Below are 20176 nucleotides of genomic sequence, written 5' to 3'. Positions count from 1 at the left end.
GCCGGGACCCCTCCCTGTTCAGCCCCCGGGTAAACCCTTCTGTTAAGGCCTCCAGATATGCAAACCTCCCATTTGCAGCTTCGGAGGCAAAGATGAGGAACTCTTCATATTTCTGTTTGGAAGTTTGATGGCCTCAGGTCTCTCTTCTGAGTGGGACCCATCACGGAGGGCAGGAGGTGGGCGGGCAATTACCAACAGAGCGCGCGCGCCAGCTGCGTCTGGGAAGAGACGGCACCCTCCTTCCTCCGGGAGCCGAGGGTGGGGGTGGGGGTAGGGGGGCGTGTGCGAGAACCCTCTGGAACCCATAGTTGTGTGTGTGTGTGTGTGTGTGTGTGTGTATGTGTGTGTGTGTGCGTGGGGGTATTATTTTGTTTTTGTGATTTCCGGACAAACCCAGGATGATTCCAGGGTCCCGCCCCCCTCTCCCCTGCCTGCAGCTTCACCCCGCTGTCCTCCTAGGGCCACCCTGAACCGCGAAACTGCTGTCCACCTGGACCGGGGCCGACGTTTCCCGTCCTCCCGCCAGGACCCCCGGGGCCAAAGCCCGAGACATGGCGAGCGACGGCGGCAAGGTGGCCGACGGGCAGATCTCCACCGAGGTCAGCGAGGCGCCCGTGCCCAATGACAAGCCCAAAACGCTGGTGGTGAAGGTGCAGAAGAAGGCGGAGCTCCCGGACCGCGACACGTGGAAGGGCCGCTTCGACTTCCTCATGTCCTGCGTGGGCTACGCCATAGGCCTGGGCAACGTCTGGCGCTTCCCCTACCTCTGCGGGAAAAACGGCGGCGGTGGGTGCCGGCCTCTGCCCCCCTCCCCTCCGCACCCCCACAGCTGGTCTCGGCCCCGGAGAGGAGGGTCCCACCCAGGCTTTTGCTGGGGGGCCCTTGGGTGGCGGGCGTGGGGGGAAGACTCCAAAGGGGCCGCCTGCGCCCCATTTCTTGCTTCTTGCCCTTCGGCTGGAGGATTTCCAAAGGGTGCTGGTCCTCTGCTAATGATTCTAGAACGTTCAGCTTTTCACTTTGCAAGGGGGGAAGGGGGGCATGTTTGGAGCAAAGGACTAGCCGGGTCTCAGTTTTGCAGTTGAGGCAGGGTCCAAGGGAATCCCAGATGGGGCCCCCAGAACGCCCTGGCACGGGGCTCCCTCTGGCAGGGGGTGGGGGTGGGGGGTCTCCAAAGCCTCAGGGCCACGAGCATCTCTCTCCTCTCCCCTCCCCAGGGGCCTTCCTGATCCCCTACTTCCTGACGCTCATCTTTGCGGGGGTCCCGCTCTTCCTGCTGGAATGCTCCCTGGGCCAGTACACGTCCATTGGGGGTCTGGGAGTGTGGAAGCTGGCCCCCATGTTCAAGGGTAAGTCTGCAGAGGGGACATTGGGGACACTGGCTCTTCTGCCCGCAGATCCACGGTGACGCCGGGGCCTCTGACACCTTTGACCCCTCTGGAGAGAGGGAGCCTGTTGCAACATCTCCAAGCAGAGTGGGGCCATGGCAAGGGCCAGGAGCCAGAGACACCCTCACCCCCGCCCCATCAGCCTACCCTGTCCTGTTAGCTCATTTCTCCAGCAAGGAATGGGCTTGACTTCCTCTGCTTCCCTGTTCGGTGCCCAGAACCCTGCCTGACCATGCGACTGCCTGAAGACTCAAGCTTCCAACCTGTGCTTGAGCCTCATGCCGCCGCCGGGCAGCTCCCAGACCCCCCCACCCGTCATCCAGCCTTGGCGGCGCCCCGGGTGCAAGGCCTGCCTCCATCGCTTGCAGGATGAATACGGCCTTAGGCCAGTCACTCCTAGTTGTCAGACCCAGTGCCCCAATAACGCCCAGCTCTGGAGTCCACTGAGATGGTAGACATGGTAAGAAATGGTAAAAGCTCTACATGATAGGGCAGTGTTCTAGTTTGTGAGCTGCCGGAATGTGATATACATACCAGAAATAGAACGGCTTTTAAAAAGGGGAATTTATTAAGTTGCACGTTTACAGTTCTGAGGCTGTGAAAATGTCCAGATGAGAGCAAGCCCATAGAAATGTTCATTCTAAGGCATCCAGAGAAAGATACCTTGGTTCAAGAAGGCTGATGAGGTTCAGGGTTTCTCTCTCAACCGCACATGGCGACGTCTGCTAGCTTTCTTTGCAATGGCTTCCCTGGGGCTCTGTCCATTCTGTTGGTTCTAAAGCTTTTTCCCAAAGGGTTCCCTCTTAAGGGACTCCCGTAAGCAACCCCACCTTGAATGGGTGAAGACACATCTCCATGGAAACAGCCAAAAAGTTCCCACCCAGCAGTATTGAATGAGGATTAAAGGACATGGCTTTTCTGGGGTCCACCACAGATCCAGACCAGCACAGGTGGTTATTATTTTTATTATGGTAATAATATGAGGGTGTTGCTTCCTCCGCCCAGGTGTGGGTCTCGCTGCAGCTGTGCTGTCCTTCTGGCTGAACATCTACTACATCGTCATCATCTCCTGGGCCATCTACTACCTGTACAATTCCTTCACCATGGTGAGCAGCCCCTTAGGCACCCCCCACCCCCAGGAAGGAGCCAGACCCAGAGCCCTCCTCCACACTGAGCCGAGCCCTTCCCCCGGGACAACACAGTTTGTCCTCACCCACCCTTGTCTTCCCATGACAATCACAGCCACCTTGGACTGAGCACCTACCTCAGGCCAGGCATGGAGGCAGCACTTTATTTGGGTTTCCATCTCATCCTCATGACACCCCTCCTGAATGGGGACTTTGGCCCCATTTTATGTGGACCGGGTCTGCCTCAGTTGGAATCCCCAGCTTGACAGCTGTGTGTCCTTGAGAAAGAGACTTCCCCTCTCTGAGCCTCTGTGCCCTCATTTATAAAATGGGGATAAAAATGAAAGCCACCTATTAAGGCTGTTGTGAGGACTAAGGAGTAATGATGTGCAAAGTGCATCACCGTTGTGCAAAGGATCGCACAGCGTCCTTATCTGGGGAGGGGCCCAGGATGGATGCCCGAGATGTCAGGGCAGGTTGGAAGAGTAGTTCTCGGTGCAGGGAGGTCGGGGTTCTAGTGTCAGCTCTGACACTCAGTTGGTTAGTGGTTCTGTTCATGGGCAGGTTACTTCCCTTCTCTGACCTCTAACACTGGTGTCCCAAGCCTCCTGCCTCCCAGAGCCGTTGGGAAGGGGAGATTAGATAATAGTTGCATGGGGGAACTGAGGGTACATGGGGTACACGGGATCATGTTGCCAAACCCCGGGCTCAGTGGGTTTGTCTGTGTGATGGTCCCTGGAATGATCCCCGATTCACCGTGCCGTTGCAGACTCTTCCGTGGAAGCAGTGTGACAACCCCTGGAACACAGACCGCTGCTTCTCCAACTACAGCGTCGTCAACACCACCAACATGACGAGCGCCGTGGTGGAGTTCTGGGAGTGAGTTTGAGGCCTGTCCATGGGCTGGAGGGTGGGGGCGGGTTGGCTGGTGTCTGGCAGGAGACAGAGGCACCCTCAGAAGGGCTGGATGAGGTGCGGGGAGGTTAAGGGGTCCTCAAGGGCTGGGGAGGTCCTTTCCGACCTCCAGGCCTGAAGGAGCCCAGGGGAGGGAGGTGGTACTGGAACCCAGAGAGAGCTGGAACAATGTGTCTTAGTTTGCCAGGGCTGCTGTGACAAACACCACACAGTGGGTTGGCTGGAACAAAGGGACATTCTCGATTTCGGAGGCTAGAAGGCTTACTTCCTCCTGGGGTTGTAGCATCTGGTGCTGGGCTGGCTGGCGATCCTGGGGGTTCCTTGGCTTTCCTGTCACATGGCAATGTCTTCTCCCTTCTCTTCTGGTGACTTTCTCTTTATAAAGCTTCCAGTAATCTAGATTGAGACCCACCCTGCTTGAGTTGGGTGCACCTTAACTAAAAATAACATCTTCCAGAGGTCCTAGGTGCGACAGGCTCACACCCACAGGAACGTGGATTAAAATTCAGAACACGTCTAAACTGGGGTCCCTAATTCAACCTTCTATACCATGGAAGGGACTGCTAGACACAACCTGTGGCCTTCGGGAGCTGAACCCAGCCACAGACAGAGCTGTGGCATAGCGGGGAGGAGAACTTCCCAACCTCTCTCTTCTCTCTTCCTCTGATCTCCTGCCAGGGCCTCCGTTGGTCAAACCCAGCTAGAAGCCAGAGGGCTTGGGGACCCAGTGGTGCCACATGAGGTCAGCCTCCCGGGCACAGAGCAGGGAGGGGGAGGGAGGACCAGTGGGTCCTACAGGTGCCGGAGAATGGCTGGCACCTGTAGTAAGAACTACCAGCAGAGGCCAACGAGGACTGCATTCGTCCCAAAAATCAGTCCAGTCTCCTTATAAACCCAGTCACTCAGAATGCACACATACACACACACACATACACACACGCATACATGATTCTGTCTGCGGTGAACCCATGTTGGTGATGCCACTCGAAGGAGCCACTCTGGCCGGTAGAAGCTGAGGCCACTCCGGTGGTACCTTCGGGGAAGATAGGAGATTGGTGTCGCTGGGAGCATTGATTTTACAAAATAAGGTCCTGGGATCCCGAGCTCTTTGGCCCGAAGAAAGCATCTGTGCTGGGCAGCTCTGGAGGGTCTGGGAGCAACCCGGAAGTATCTATAGCATTTTTCCCAGGAGTTGCTGTTCCCTGGAGCATCAGAACATGGGGTGCCCCAGCTCTCTGTGGGGAAATGTCCTTGGCCAGGCTGCCTCTTTACAAAGAAAGAGCAAATGCTGCTCTGGCTGGTTCTGCACCTCCACACCTCCCACAGACAACCCTGTCATGCACATCCGGGCTTCATTCAGTAAACATTTCTTGAGCACCCATATGGGCCAGTTGGATTAGAGATGTTGAATAAGCAGGCATCGGCAACCCCCGGTGATGGGGCTAAGAGGGAAGATTCGCCAGAGACTGTGCACTGGGACCGGCCCAGCGAGCAGAAAGCAGCTAAGGACGAAAAGTAATACAGGGGACACAATTGTTGACAGAAGGGAGAACATGGCGAAGGCTCTTAGGCAAGCGAGGGCAGGGGAGGTGAGTGGTTTGGCTGGACAAGAGCGTGAGGCAGGCTGTCCTGAGCACCAGGACAAGAGCCCGTGGAGGTGAGTTCAGCCTGGGGAGTTTGGGCCTTGTTCTGACAACAGGGAGCTATTCATTGAAGGACTTTGTGTGTGTGTGTGTGTGTGTTCTAAAGTTTTTATGGTGGTAAATATGCAACTTAAAATTTATCATTTTAACAATTTCCAGGAACAATTCAATGGCATTGAGTATATTCACTATGGTGTGTAACCATCACCTCTACTTCTAGAATGTTTCCGTCACCCCAGACAGAAACTCTGTACCCACCATCCCTCCCCTCCCTCCAGCCTCTGGTGGCCTGTAATCTACTTTCTTTCCGTCTCTATGGACATACCTATTCTAGATACCTCACATAAGTAGATTCACACTGTATTTGTCCTTTTATGTCTGGCTTACTTCACACAGCGCCATGTCTTCAGGGTTCATCCATGCTGTCACATGGAACAGAACTTCATTCTTTTTTTACAGGTGAATATATTCCATTGTATGGATATACCGCATTTTGTTTATCCATTCATCTGCTGGTTGATACTTGGGTGCTTCTGCCTTTGGGCCAAGGTGAACAGTGCTGCTGTGAACATGGTGTACTAGTCTCTGTTTGAGTTGTTGAAGGATTTAAGCAGGGGGGTGACATGATCAGACTTGCAATTCAGGAAGAGCCCTGGGTGGGGATCCCACTAGGCAGTTAGGGCAGCAATGCAGGAGCAGTAATGGTGGCTGACCTAGGGCGGTGGCAGGTCCTCTGTGCGATCACTTAGCCAAATAGCACCACTGTCGATTAGCAGAATGGGCCTCACTGTCCCCATCCGACTGTGCGTCACAGTTGTCAGCACTGTCTCTGTGGAGGATAGCCTACATGTCCAAACCCTGGACCTCCCTGCTCACTCCAGCTTCCATGCACCCCATGTGACAGTCTCCTTCTTCCATTCTTCAACTAGGCGCAACATGCATCAGATGACAGATGGGTTGGATAAGCCAGGCCAGATCCGCTGGCCCCTGGCCATCACCCTGGCCATCGCCTGGATCCTTGTATATTTCTGTATCTGGAAGGGTGTTGGCTGGACTGGAAAGGTAAGGGGTGTGCACAGAGGGATGGGAGGACTCCCCCAAGGGAGGGGCCTACAAAGGGATTTCTTCCCTGGCTCAGGAGTCAGCACCTCCTAAAAACCCCACCCAACCTTGAGTTAAGCAAGTTGCTTCATCTCTCTGGGCTTCAGTTTCCTTTCCTATAAAATGGGAATAATAACCTACCCTCTAGAGCGGTTACAGGAAATAATGCACATTAAGCACTTAGCACAGTGCCAGGCTCACGGTAAGTCCCAGGAGATGCCACAGTGCCTGGCAAAGCAAAACTGAGGAACCCTCTGTTCGAGGACCCCTCAACAAACTTTCCTCAAGCATCTACTCTTTGCTAAGCCTTGTTCTGGGTACTGGGTATTCTGAGAGAAAAATGCAACACCCACTCTTTGAGGAACAACAGAGATGAATAGAGTAGCAGTTAAGTGCTCAGATGCTTTACTTAAACAGTCCTGAGTTCAAATCCCAACTCAGCCGTTTACTAGCTGTGTGACCTTGGGCAAGATACTCTGCCTCTCTGAAACTCAGCATCTTCTTCTGTAAAATGCAGCCAGGAATGATGGGTATCCATTGGTTTATTAAGAGAATTCAATGAGATGCTGATTTTGCAAAGCACCCACCATGTAGCAAGGGGACATGCTTTTGTTTTTATTATTGGCAACTGCAGAACAATGCCAAGCTGGAATGTCCAACCTGGGATATCTGGGGAGCTGACAGATTAAACTGATAGAGAAGGGTGACTGGCTTCAGCTCCCTCCTCTTCACCCTTTCACACCCTACTCCAGGGTCTAAGGATAGGAGAAGGCTGAGCCTCTCACTGGCTCTGGCCTGAAGCAAACTCAGAGAGGGCAAGTTTGTTGTCTGAGGTCTCACAGTAAATAGCGGGCACAGAAGGGAGTTGAAATGAGTAAGGCTGGGGACAGAAAGGTCAGAACCACCCAAGAAGCTGATATGAGGCACTGGGAATGAGCAAAACAGAACCTTAATGAATTCCACTCTTGGGCTTGGGCGCAGCTGATGAAAGCTGCCCTGTCACAGTCTGGTGGGAACTTTGCCTGTACCTGATTCTCAGGTCTAAGGCTGGTGCCAAAACACCTCTGATCTGTCCCTCAGAGGGAGGCAGGAGGAGGACACGGTATCACCCAACCCAACTTTAGGAAACAGAAGAATGTGGAGTTTAAGGGATTTGGAAGAGAGAGAGCTGAGTTTGAATCACAGTCCCTCAGTTCCTAGCTGTGTGTGCTTGGCCGATTCACTTCTCTGAACCACTGTCTCTTCATCTGTTAAATGGCCATAATAATGGTATCTTCCAAGATTGTTACAAAGAAAACCTACAAGGTTGTCTCAAAGTGCTTAGAATATGTCTGGCATAAAATACACACTCAACACATGGTATCTATTATAATCATCTTTAAGTGCTGTTCTGGAGTTTCTGCTACATTAGGAGACTGACCACTTCCTGGGGGCAGAGAATAGGGTCCCTCGATATGCACCTGTTGAGTCAGTCAACCAATCCATCAACAAGCATCTGTTGAGCATCTACCGTGTGCCTGGCTCCATGCTGAACACTGAGGACACACGGAAGTGTAGTATGTAGGCAACTTGTGTCAACCATGCATTCTGTCATCATACAGTGGACCTTTCTGGTAGCAAGTGTGCTTGCACCCATTTTCCAGATGAGAAAAAGTAAGAGTCAGAGAGGATAAGAAATTTACTCAAAGACATGCAATGTCAGTGACACATCTGGCCCCCTTTCCTAGGTTCAAGTACAAAAAGCCGAGTGGCTTTTTTAGTAGCTTGTGGCCACTTTCCTAACCCTAAAGGGGCTCAGAGTCAATTCCCGTCAATAATATCAGTCTTTTGATGATCAGTTTAGCGAGAAATAATTTAAAAAATCATTAGATTCAGAGCTGGCACCTGTGCAGCGAAGGCAATTTCTTGTCATGCTGGAAATTTCTGTAAAGCAGTTAAGCAATATGGGTCAACAGCCTTGAAGAAGTGGGTCCCTTTTTACTTCTTAATTCCACTTCTAGAAACTGTTCTCAAGAGAAGTACAAGAATTTTGTAGACAAAGATTTATATTCAAGGATGTTCAGTGAAGTATGTAGATTATTTAACAATGTGGTATAATTTACATGCAGTTGGAAGTAACCTAAATAGATAACAGTAAGGGTTCCTATAAAAAGGACAGTGATGTCTCTTGAAGGACTATTTTGTATAATTAAAATCATATTTTTCATGAGACAGTAATAAACGTTTAGTAAACAAAACAGGAAGCAAAACTGCAACAGTATATGTTTTAACTTCAAGTATGTTAAATGAAAAAAGCAAGTTACAAAATTTTTGAGCCTCATTTTCTAAGAAATGGGGTCATACATGCAAAGGAAGGGCTCAAAGGATGAGCAGTGACATGTTAATATTCATACACTTATTTATTTGCCCCAACATTTATTAAATATCTACAAATATGAACAAAACAACTTTGTCCCTCTTGTAAATAACATTGTGAGGGCTGAAGAGGGCTTTAATTTTGTGTGTGTTCATATGTATTTTTTTTTTTTTTAACATTTTTCTTATCATCACATGTACTCCTTGAATATTTTAGACAGAAGGCAAAAACTAGGAGAGGGCAAGGGGGAGGGCAAAATCAGGTGCTAAGCTGGTTGGTGCAGATTCCAAGGAGGAACTTCACGAAAGTGGCCAATCAGAGCAGGCTGGGGAAATCTAAGAAGGCTTCCTGGAGGAAGAAGCCCTGAAACCAATCCCAGAACTGTCGCTGATACAGGTATGCGCGTAAGTGAAGTAGGGAAGCAGGGGTGCTCATGGAGGGGGCTTGACCCTGTCACCCGCTTTCCCCCCAGGTGGTTTATTTCTCTGCCACGTATCCTTACATCATGCTGGTCATCCTGTTCTTCCGCGGTGTAACGCTGCCCGGGGCCAAGGAGGGCATCCTCTTCTACATCACGCCCAACTTCCGCAAGCTGTCGGACTCTGAGGTGAGGGGGACCCCCAGAGCCATCGCATACCAGTTTGGTGGCCCGAGGACAAGTTACCGACCCTCTCTGACCCTAGTTTCTTTATACGTGGACTGAGGTGGTTGTGAGATAGAGGTGGCTCACACAGGTCAAAGGCCCTTGGGAGCTGAATGCTAGTTTGGTTATTTGTGAAAAATTTTGATAATTCTGCCTACAGGTGTGGCTGGATGCGGCTACCCAGATCTTCTTCTCCTACGGGCTGGGCCTGGGATCCCTGATCGCTCTGGGGAGCTACAACTCTTTCCACAACAATGTCTACAGGTGCGAGAGGGGCTGGGGAGAGCCTTCCTTCCAGGCCACGCCCCACAGCCACGCCCTCTGAGGCCACGCCCAGAGGCCACGCCCCTCTGGCATTTCTCCCCTGTTAAGCCCCACCCTGGGCCCTTTCTCCCTTCAGAAGCGCCACCATTCCCGGTGCCCTCTCCTCCCAGCCCCGCCCCTTCCTGGACTCTGATTCCTCTGGGCCCGCCCTCTGTGCCTGGCTCCTCCCTTACTCTGTGGCCCCGCCCTCTGCACCTGGCTCCTCCCTTACCCCCATGGCCCCGCCCCGAGCCCGCCTGCCTGACATCGCTCCATCACCCTCCTCAGGGACTCCATCATCGTCTGCTGCATCAACTCGTGCACCAGCATGTTTGCGGGATTCGTCATCTTCTCCATCGTGGGCTTCATGGCCCACGTCACCAAGCGGTCCATCGCTGATGTGGCGGCCTCAGGTCAGCGCCCACGTGGAGGACCTGGAGTGGGGCCCGGGTGGAGCGTTTGCTACACACCCTGTGGGGCACTGAAAATTTTGCACTAACTGTATCCCTAAATCTTCCCAGCACGGTGGGATGGGTGCTGTTGTTATCCCCACTTCATAGGTGAGGAAACAGGCTCATCTGGGTCACCTGCCCAGGGTCGTGGAGCTAGAAAGGTGGAGGGGCTGGAGTTTGAAGCCAGTCCTGGTGGGGTTCCAAAGCCCTTGATGTCCTGGCCATGCTCCTCTTCCGGAACAATCCTGAAATTTATGAGGATAGAGGACGTCTAGTCTTGCCTGTTGGGACCAAGCTTTGATCCAGCACAGCCATGCTGGTGGCCAAGACATAAAGCCCCCCATCCAGTGCTTTTGACCCCAAAGTGTTCTCACCTGTGGGCTGTGCCTTCTCCACTCATCTGAGGGAAACCCCAGGCCACCCCACCCTCTTCACTGCTCAGCCAGGAAGGCAGCAGCCGTGTTGAATCTACTGTGTACATGGCAGAGAGCTCTGAGGTTTGGGGAGGTGGACAAGACCTGTCTCCTGGAGGCAAGTCATGGAGTATTGGGCTGGTCATGGGATAAGGAACTTTTCTTCACGGAGGTTCTAACCTTCCCTGTAAGGGCACTATCCTCATCTCATTTTTCTGATACTCTCCAGACCTCCCCTTTCCAGAGAGGGACCCCAGGGAGGTTGCAATCTCTTTCCTTCTCCTTCCAAGGTTTCCCCTCAACACTTGGATGCTTCTCCCTACTCCAGGCACCTCAAACACAATGTATCCAGTACAGACCAAATCCACCTCCTTGCCCGTGCTCCATCACAGCAGAGGGATCCATTGGCAGGGCCCAGACCAGAAACCTTAGCCTCATCCTGCGCTCTTCCACTCACCCCTCACCCCACAAGCCTAGTCATGCCAGGAACTGCACCCCCTAAATATGTTGCCCTGTGGCAGCTTCTCTGTGCTTCCATGGCCACTGTCCCCACCTCCCATCTGGGTGAAGGCCACATCTCGTTGCTGGTCTCCCTGCCTCTGGACACACCCCCTGCAGCCAACCCCAAACTCCTCATCTGGAAAAGGGGACTGACTTTACCCACCCCAGAAGCTTATCCTGAAGATTAAATGAAATAAAGCTTAGAAAGTGCCTAGTGTAGGTGTGACTCAACACCTTTTCTTTCCTTTTTGCTCCCCGCCACCTGTCCCCTCCACAGGCCCCGGGCTGGCGTTTCTGGCGTACCCTGAGGCTGTGACCCAGCTGCCCATCTCTCCCCTCTGGGCCATTCTTTTCTTCTCCATGCTGCTAATGCTGGGCATTGACAGTCAGGTGAGGACACTCCCCGCCCACCTGGGGTGACCGGCCGCTCCTGCCTCCCCAGATAGCCCAGCACATCACACCCCTGGAATGTTCTCCTGCATGGAAGTTCAGGGAACAGCTCGTCCACTTTCTCCATTTTCCACATGGGGAAACTGAGGTCCACAGGGAAAGGGATTTTCCTGAGGTCACAGAGCGAGTTGGAGGCAGAATCAGGTCTGGGTTCTAGGGCTGTTGGGACAAGCCCCTTTTGTCTCCCCATTGAGGGCTAGGCTTTGGGTGGGCTGGAGACTGCCGCGGGTGGCTGACCTCTTTCCCCTCCGTGAAGTTCTGTACCGTGGAGGGCTTCATCACGGCCCTGGTGGACGAGTACCCCAGGCTCCTTCGTAACCGCAGGGAACTCTTCATTGCGGTTGTCTGCATTGTCTCCTACCTGATCGGCCTCTCTAACATCACCCAGGTGAGCTCAGTTGGCTCCTCTGGGGCCACCCCAGGGCCACCACCAGCTTTCTCCTTTCACCCCTCTACCCTATCACTAGCCAAGGAGGGTCCAGAGCCTTGAATCAGAAAGTTCCTACCCTCCAGGGGCTCCCAGGCCAGCGGAAGACACAGGCATTGAACTAGAAATTAGAGTACAGAGCTGGTGGACATAGCACCTGACCTGGTCTGGGGCACCAGGGAGTGCTTCCTGGAGGAGGGGGTGCAGAAGCCAAGTTTTGAAAAGACTCACAGAAATTAGCCAGGAAGTTAAGTTGGCATTGGGACTTTGACATTGACATTGCCCCTTCCTTTGCTCCTTTTCTTTTTTAGTCAATTTTAATGAGCAAGCCCTGTGTCCTGGGTCCTGTGCCAAGTACCAGAGATGTAATGATGGAAGGGAAAGGTCTCTTCATTTAAAGCGCTCCTTGTCTATTCAGAAGATATATACATAACCAATGAATTGTACAATAAATGTAAATGACTAATGTCATGAGCTCAGCTCTGCAAGTCTGATTTATGATCCATAAAACCACCCCTGAATCCAAACTGAAGTTGTGATCCAGAGTTATTGTTCATTCATTCATTCAGTAGGTAGTTGTGGGTACCTCCTGTAGGCTTGGCGTGACACTGGATACTGGAAGTTAGCAATTAACATGGCAGACATGGCTTCTGCTCTCTGGGAGCTTACATTTTGATAGATGAGACTGACATGCAAAGTAGATAATCCTAGAGTGCAAAGTGTCATGAAGAAAAGATAAAAGAGGATAGTGGAATAGAGAATGACAGGCAGGGGCAGGAGGACCCCGCTTTAAAGTAATCGGGGAGGACTCTCTTAGGAGGTGACAGCTAAGCTGAGACTTGAATGATGATTAAGAGCCAAGGAAAAATCTGAAGGATGAAAGCATAGCAGGTGCAAAAGCCCTGAAGTAGGAATAAGCTTGGAGAGTTTGAGGATAAAAAAGGAGGCTGGTGTGGCTGGCTGGAGGGCATGAGTGGTGATTAGGGGATGCAGAAGCAGATAATTCAGGATCTTGTAGGCCAAAGATTTGCATTTTATTTTGTATTTTATTTATGTCATATCTCTCTAGCTACTTATTTATTATGCTATTATTTTATTTGAACTATTGGAAGGTTCTAAACAGGGAAGAGACATGAGTGATTTATGTTATTGAAAGATGGCTGCAGTGGCCAATTCCTTTTTCTGCCCTCCAGCCTTACCCTACCAAAAATGGGATTCTCCCATTGCCACAAAGACATTTTCTTTCAATCCCCAGAGAGTCAAAGCCCACATCCTCTCATGGTCACTAGGTCCTCGGTGCTTCCTCTACTCTACTCTCAAGCCTTCTTGCTGCAGTGTAGCTTAATCTTGCCATCCTCATCAGAGTTGAGTCCTTGTTAAGACCATGATCTGAAAGCACTGGGCACGAGGGGGCAGGGGACCCATTCTCACCTCTCTTTCTCTGGCAGGGGGGCATCTACGTCTTCAAACTCTTTGATTACTACTCGGCCAGTGGCATGAGCTTACTGTTCCTAGTGTTCTTTGAATGTGTCTCCATTTCCTGGTTTTATGGTAAGCATCCACCCTTCCTCCCTTCATTCTTTTTGTTTCTTCAACTATCATTCAACAAATACAACTTGAACACCAGGCCCTGCCTATACACTAATTTATTTATTCCTCACAAATTGATGAGGTTAACACAGGAGGTCCCCATGTTCGGAAGACACCATGAAAGGGCCAGTTAAGTAAATTCACTTAAAACGGGAGCCAAAATTTCATCATAAACTGTGGGATTAAAAAGGTTTGTTTGAGAGTTTATCTAAAAAAATGAAATTAAAAACTATATTTTTTAGAAATTGCTTAGACATGAAACCAAAGTTAGCCTGTGATTAAAAGTTTAGGATTCTATCTTAAAACAGAATCAGCGCAACACTGATTTTATTTTTTATTTTGTGGCTTACGTTTTCTGACCCAACTGTATGAGAGTCAAAAGGATGTCCCTTCCGTGCACATTTGACTATCACCGCAACATTATATCTTTTCAAAGGAGTTTTCTCCAGAGCCCCTCTTGGCCCTTGATTTCAGTTTATTCCCTTCAAAACGCCTGCCACCTCACCATCCTTGGGGGTTTTGCTTCTTCACCTTCTAACTCATCTCACTATCAGGTCCTCATTGGTTAGTGACTTTGCAGTATCCCAGATTCACTCTCAAGAACTTCATGAAATGCATGCTTTCTTTTTTTTTTTTTTTTGCAAGATTTCCCATTCTTCTTTGCAATCTATCTCCAGTTATGTATGGCATCAGAATGTTGGGGGGTGGGGACTGCCCCTGCCCAGCAAAGCGTTGGATAGATGTTGATCCTGAGTGGAATGGGACATTTGAGTGGGAACGTATTTTCTACGTAGCCTTTCATTGGTGGATATTTTCACCTTAAGGTGACTGGCTTCCTGCTCAACCCACTTGCTGTGGGAATTTGGTTATTGAATACTTAGATAATGAGGCTCCCTGGAGTACTGGCTCCATGCTACCGATGAGGAAACAGGGTCAGAGAGGTTAGCAGATTTGCCGTGGTTATTCTGCAAGAAAGTGGTAGGTCTGGGCTTTGTACCTGGAGACCCCACAGCTTATCCATCCCTCTGCTTTCCTTCCAAATGGCACAGGGGTCAACCGATTCTATGACAACATCCAGGAGATGGTTGGCTCCAGACCCTGCATCTGGTGGAAACTCTGCTGGTCCTTCTTCACCCCTATCATTGTGGCGGTAAGGACAATGCCACCATCCCTGTGACAGAGAAGCTGACAGTAGACCCAGGTCCAGGGTGAAACTTCTTGAGGCAAAAGCAGATGGAAAAGGTCCCCAGAACCCCTGTTCTCTAATACTACTACTCCCTACCATCATTCTCACAAACCTCCCCACTTTACCCCTCAGGAAACTGGGGCTCGCCCAGCCAGCGTCCCCCAGCTAGTTAGGGGTAAAGCTGGGGATAAATCCAGATCTGCCTGATACCGAAGCGCAAGCTGTTCCCACCGAGAGGCCTCTCATTCTCCGTGGAGGTGCCACTGAGGTCCCTGGGTGAGGGGTGGTGTCACTGGGTATTCTGTGTCCTGCACAGGGGCCCCCAGCCAGTGTCACAGTGGGGGCTGACATCCTGCTCTTGTTCTGCTTGCTGAGCTGATTAACTTAGGGAAAAGAGTACTTTTTCCCACTTATCTTCCCTCAAAAGGTGCCAGAGAGAGTAGCTGAGGGGACACCTTTATCTAGTGGTCCTCCTGGAGGGGGAGCCTTTTTCGATCATGCATAAAAGTGCCAGATATCCCAGCAGTGGCCTTAGTTCAGGATTCCCCAGGATGCTGACCCTTTTGGGGGTCAGGGCCTCTGGGCCTGGTGGAGGAGGGACCTTGGTCGGGTCTGGGTGATTGGCAGCTCCCCACCGGCTCACCCCCTCCTCCACGTCCCCAGGGTGTGTTCATCTTCAGTGCTGTGCAAATGACTCCGCTCACCATGGGAAGCTACGTGTTCCCCAAGTGGGGCCAGGGCGTGGGCTGGCTCATGGCGCTGTCCTCTATGGTCCTCATCCCCGGGTACATGGCCTACATGTTGCTCACCTTAAAGGGCTCCCTGAAGCAGGTAAGGCCCTCCTCCACCATCCAGAACTTTCCATCCTCTGCATGGCCAATCCCATTCTCCCATCCTGCTGGGTACTGCCCCTGCCCTCCTGGAGTTCACAGTCTGGTTGGGGGTGGGGGTGGGACAGACAACCCACAGCCAGTGGCAATAGAGTCGTGGACGTGCCATAATGGTGATAAGTCAGGGAGGAGCTGTGGGGGCAGATAGGAGGAGCCCTTTGCCCTTCCTGGGTTGGGAGGATTGGATAATGCTTCCTGGAAGATGACACAGCTAAGGAGAGGCCTGAGGACAGACCAGAGGTAAAAGTGAAGCAGAAGGAATATTCTTTGAAGGGTGGGTTGTGGGGAAGCATGTGCAAAGGCCCAGGGGTATAAATTGCATTTATTGAATGAAGAGAGCTGAGTGTTCTTGGGAGGGGACAGTGGGGAGAGGTGTAATGGGGAGTGATAAGTAAGGAGGTTGGAGATAGAAGAAACTTGGGCCTGATCATGAAGGGTTTTAAAAATCAGGATAAGAACTATCCAAAACACAATGGGGAACCAGTTAAGGTTTCAGAGCAGGGGAAAGATGGAGTCAGATTTGTGGAGAGCTTACTCTGCAGATGATTTGTGGCCTTGATAGAGAGAAAACATGGGCTTATTCTAAAGGAAAGACTAAGCATGTAAAACACCCTGATTTCAGCACATACTAGGTCCACACTAGTGCCTTGGTAAATTGCCCTGGATTCTTGAGTGAAGCCTGGCAGTGTCGGAGGTGCTCAGATGAAAGAGGGATTGGTGGGTAAGTGTAAGTGGAGATTTCACCAAGGAGGGCAGGAAAGTTAAAATGTGGAGGGCCACGTTGGAGAGAACTTGGATCAGTGGTTCCCAACTCTATTTCCCACCAAGATGCCCCGACCAGACCCCCTTGGAGCCAGAGGAGGGAAAGATGAGCTGTGGGCTATGCATGGCCCCTGGAGCTTCTCGGCCAGCCTCCTGCTTTTGCAGATGGAGCAGCTGAGACCCTGAGCAGGGAGCTGCTGACCCATGCCTTGCAGCAAGTTGTCAGCAGAGCCAGGGCATGCGGCCCTTCTTCCAACTCTGGGTCCGAAGCTTTCTTTCTCCATGATTGGCTGCTGAGCCTCAGAAAACAGTCAGTCCTTAGAGTGGAAGAGGGACAAAGGGGGGCATTTGTGGAAGAGAGCACAGCCCGTGCAAAGGCCCATTGTGGGACAGGGCAAAGCAGGTTACAAGACGGGGCAGGATTGCTGGGGATTTGTTTGTAGAAGGTAATGGCGGGTTCATCCATTCAGCAAATATGTATCAAGCACCTCTGTATGCCAGGTGCTATTGTTGGCACTGGGGACCCAACCATGAGCAAAACAGGCAAAGATCCTGCCGTCTTGGGGCTTATATTCAAATAGAAGAAGATCAACAATTAACAAAATGAAAACATGCTAGAGGGTGATGGAGTAGTCTAGAGGAAAATAAAATAGGAAGAGGGGACAGGGAAGGCAGGATAAGGACTCTCTGAGAAGGTAAAACCTGAGCGAAGAGCTGGAGGAGGTAGAGAGTGAGCTGTGTAACTGTTTGCAGCAAGGATGTGCCAGACAGCAAGTTCAGCACATGCAAAGGCCCTGAGGCAGGAGTGTTCCTGGTGTGTTGGAGGAGCGGTGAGGAGGGCAGTGTGGCTGGGATGGAGTGAGTGGTGGAGAAAGGGGACGGATACTGAGTCCTGAGAGGGCCTTGGGGACTTTGGACTTGATGAAAATGGAGAGCTCCCGCTGGGTCCCGAGGCGTGGAGGCACCGGATCTGACTTTGGTTTTACAGAACCCCTCTGCTGCTGGGTTGAGACTAGAATGAAGAAGGTGATGACCCAGTTAGGAATTCTGGCATCAGTGCAAGTGAGAGGCGCCCTAGCTCGGACCAGGTAGGGGTGGTACAGGGTGCAGAGACGTGGCCAGAGCCTGGGCATTGTTTGAAGGCAGAGCAGGCAGGATAAACTCCAAGAGAGAGGAAGCAGGTGGGAGGAGGGCGCAGCCAGGCCCCTGACATCCCAGCCACAGTCTTCCCTGGAGAGCCTCACGCTTGTCCCCTGCTTGTCCCCTGCCCCACCTGGCCGTGCTCCCAGCGCATCCAGGTCATGATCCAGCCCAGCGAAGACATCGTCCGCCCGGAGAATGGTCCAGAGCAGCCTCAGGCCAGCGGCTCAGCCAGCAAAGAGGCCTACATCTAGGGGTGTGGGGTCTCTCGCGGACCCAGCACTCGCACCCCCCAGGCTGGCTGACATGACCGCTTGATGTCTGAAGATCCCGTCTGTCTCAACCTACCTCGAGTGGCGAATCCAGACACCATCACCACGCAGAGAGAGGGGAGGTGGGGGCGCACAGGCAGACCCATTGGCGGGCCCAACCCTGGGCCCCAGGGTCTGGTGGCTTCCAGCACCCCGTGGACTGGGAACCGTTTTCACCTGGGCCCTGTAAGCATTCAGCAGTCTGAGTTTGTAACTGCCGTGGTAGATCCGTTTTTATTCCGCCGGCGAGCGTGGCACGGCGAGGTCCCGTGCTCCCGGTTTTTAGTCGTATTTCTGACTGTTCTTTTACTGCCGAAAACCCACGACTGTTATCTTGGACTTCGCAGGAGATCGGTCCCGTGGGAACGCTGCTTTGTACACATGAAAAAGGGCATTTCGCACAATGGAAATTTCCAGGGAGCACTCACTCTTAAGTAGCAGGGAGCCAGTGTAGCTCTTACTTTCATTTTTTTTATGTTTATTTTTATTTTTTTTGGTTTTCTCCTTCCCGAGGCAGCTTGACAAAACAACTTCCCCCAAAGACCTCAGTCTTTAGTCCCAGATTTGCTTCTTGAGTCATCGGTGTGGCTTCCTTTTTCCCACCCGCACCCTCCAATCCCGGCTGCCAAACCGAAGGAGCGTGCACTCTGCAGCTAAGCTTGCCTGCAGCCTCTTTCCTGCCAGTCCCTCCCAATTGGCACCAGCCCAGGAGCCAGCAGGCCTTCCGGATGTATGCATCCTGCGGGTCGGAAAACTGCCTCAAGCGCAGTTGCTATTTTTTCGGTCTCGATTCTGGAGGGCTTAAGGTCCTGCTGGCCAAAACCCCCTTATTCGGGAGCTCCAGTTTATCTTAAACTGCCCAGTTTTTTCAGAGCACAAAGTAGTTGCAGAGGAAAACAAGCTGAAGGGTCTGTATGAGGGTCTAGAAGGAGCTGTGCTCTTTTGGTTTCCCTCTTCGGCTCTCTCACCCACTGCCACCCCCACTCAAAGCTGCTGCCTCTGGAGTTGCCCTGAAATTCCTCTGCAGAAATCGTCACTGCCACGAAAATCAACCCAGCCCGCTAACTGAGGAGCTAGTGTTTATGCAGAGACTCCCCCAGCCCCCACCCCCCACTCCCAGGGCTTCCGAGATTTTAACTGTTTGGTTGCGGGGTGTTATTTGTTCCTTTCTGGAATTGAGCTCTGCGGTGGTGGCGGCAAAGAGTGAAGACAGTTTCTTTGGGCCCCGGTAAAACTCAGCATTTCTCGTCTGCCAGGAAGATGGGTTCCCATGTGGCAACACGTTTGTCCTGCCCCTTAGCTCCTTAGCTAGTTAGCGCACAAACTGTGTTTTATGACTAATCCTTAATAACTATGGTGAATAACTGTGACTGTGGGTTTTTTTAATCTCTTGTCATTCCCATCTGAAAGTGACCAGCATACCAGTTCTTGCAATAAGATATCACCCTCAGAATATTAAGCACATCGTTGTAGAGAAAAAGAAAAATTAAAAAAAAAACTACGTATATACATATATAAATGCACATATGCACATTTATTCTCACGTGTGGCGTGTAGGGTCTCATTCGACGTTGTGTAGGAAATCTAAAACCTTTTCCTGAGGTCATCTGTAAGATACTCTCATCGCTAAGGCACCCCAAATGTCTGCTAAGGTGAAAACATGCAGACATCTTGTTAAATCATAGGATGTAGAATGACAGGACCCCTTCCTTGTGTCTCATGGACCTCACTCTCACCCCCAACTGTGTGTGAATTCCTTTAGGATAAAGGACAGGAAGACTTCAAACTTTCTCTTTGTTCTTCAATGTGAAACTGAGTCCAAGTTGTTCTAAGATAAATGCAATGTATTTAATGTTTGTAAGCAATTCCAAGTGAGATGTTTGGCAAGGAATCCCCTAACTGATTTCCACCCAAACCTCATTATATAGCACAATATTAGGTGTCGTACAATTACTGTGAGGAATGTGATATGTGTAACTTTTTTTAGTATTTGCCCTGGGGAGGAAAAAAAAAGGTATTGTATTATCATATATGCTGTTTTTTTTTGCAATAAGGATTTATTCTCAGAACGCCAAGTAAATCTATCTCTATATTAAAAAATATATGTAATATATACATATTCAAACTATATACAGAGCTTGTTTTAAAAAAAAATTACAGTATTATTTAGTAAAATGATCTGTTCTATGGACCAAATGTAAAATATTTATAAATGAAGATGCATTTTAAATGTCTATAAATGGTGTGATAACTACAGCACGGACATTATGTAAGTTTCTAAGAATTTAGAGGAGAAATAATAAAGGGTCTATGATATACAATATAAGAGTTTCGGTTCTTTTGGGTATTCATCAGCACGACAAGAAAACATACACACACAGCTGTTTTCTTCAGCAGGGAGAGAGAGAGAGAGTTGGGCTTACAGATCTAGCAGAGGTAGAGCTGTACTTCCCAAAAGCCGTGGAATCGATAGATAGAAAAGAACTTGGAGCACATAAGGGAGGTGAAATTTGCCATTTACTTTCACTAAAAAAGTATACTAAGCAACTTTAATCGGGACAGCAAAGTATAGGTCTAAAAG

The 20176-nt window shown here is 50.7% G+C and overlaps 1 protein-coding gene across 1 annotated transcript; it reads left to right on the top strand.

The window, feature by feature from the left end:
* The first annotated feature begins 551 nt into the window (after nt 1-551).
* SLC6A1 (solute carrier family 6 member 1) lies at nt 552-19902 on the top strand. Its single transcript, XM_077115098.1, has 14 exons — nt 552-786; nt 1215-1346; nt 2391-2491; nt 3282-3391; nt 6000-6132; nt 9000-9134; nt 9331-9434; nt 9762-9886; nt 11117-11229; nt 11546-11677; nt 13165-13267; nt 14356-14456; nt 15156-15323; nt 17434-19902. Exons 1-14 carry the CDS (start codon nt 552-554, stop codon nt 17536-17538), a joined length of 1797 nt encoding a protein of 598 aa, XP_076971213.1. The 3' UTR covers nt 17539-19902.
* Nucleotides 19903-20176: the final 274 nt, after the last annotated feature.

Source organism: Tamandua tetradactyla, chromosome 9 (genome assembly GCF_023851605.1).
Source record: "Tamandua tetradactyla isolate mTamTet1 chromosome 9, mTamTet1.pri, whole genome shotgun sequence".
NCBI classification, from domain to species: domain Eukaryota; kingdom Metazoa; phylum Chordata; class Mammalia; order Pilosa; family Myrmecophagidae; genus Tamandua; species Tamandua tetradactyla.
The sequence above is the reverse complement of the archived record's forward strand: the minus strand, read 5'-3'. Positions and strand labels throughout refer to the sequence as shown.

Coding starts and splice junctions, on each gene's coding strand:
- SLC6A1 (XM_077115098.1), top strand. CDS start 552: ATGGCGAGCGACGGCGGCAAGGTGGCCGACGGGCAGATCTCCACCGAG. Junction 3,392..5,999: donor GCCGTGGTGGAGTTCTGGGA/GTGAGTTTGAGG, acceptor TTCTTCAACTAG/GCGCAACATGCATCAGATGA. Junction 15,324..17,433: donor TAAAGGGCTCCCTGAAGCAG/GTAAGGCCCTCC, acceptor CCGTGCTCCCAG/CGCATCCAGGTCATGATCCA.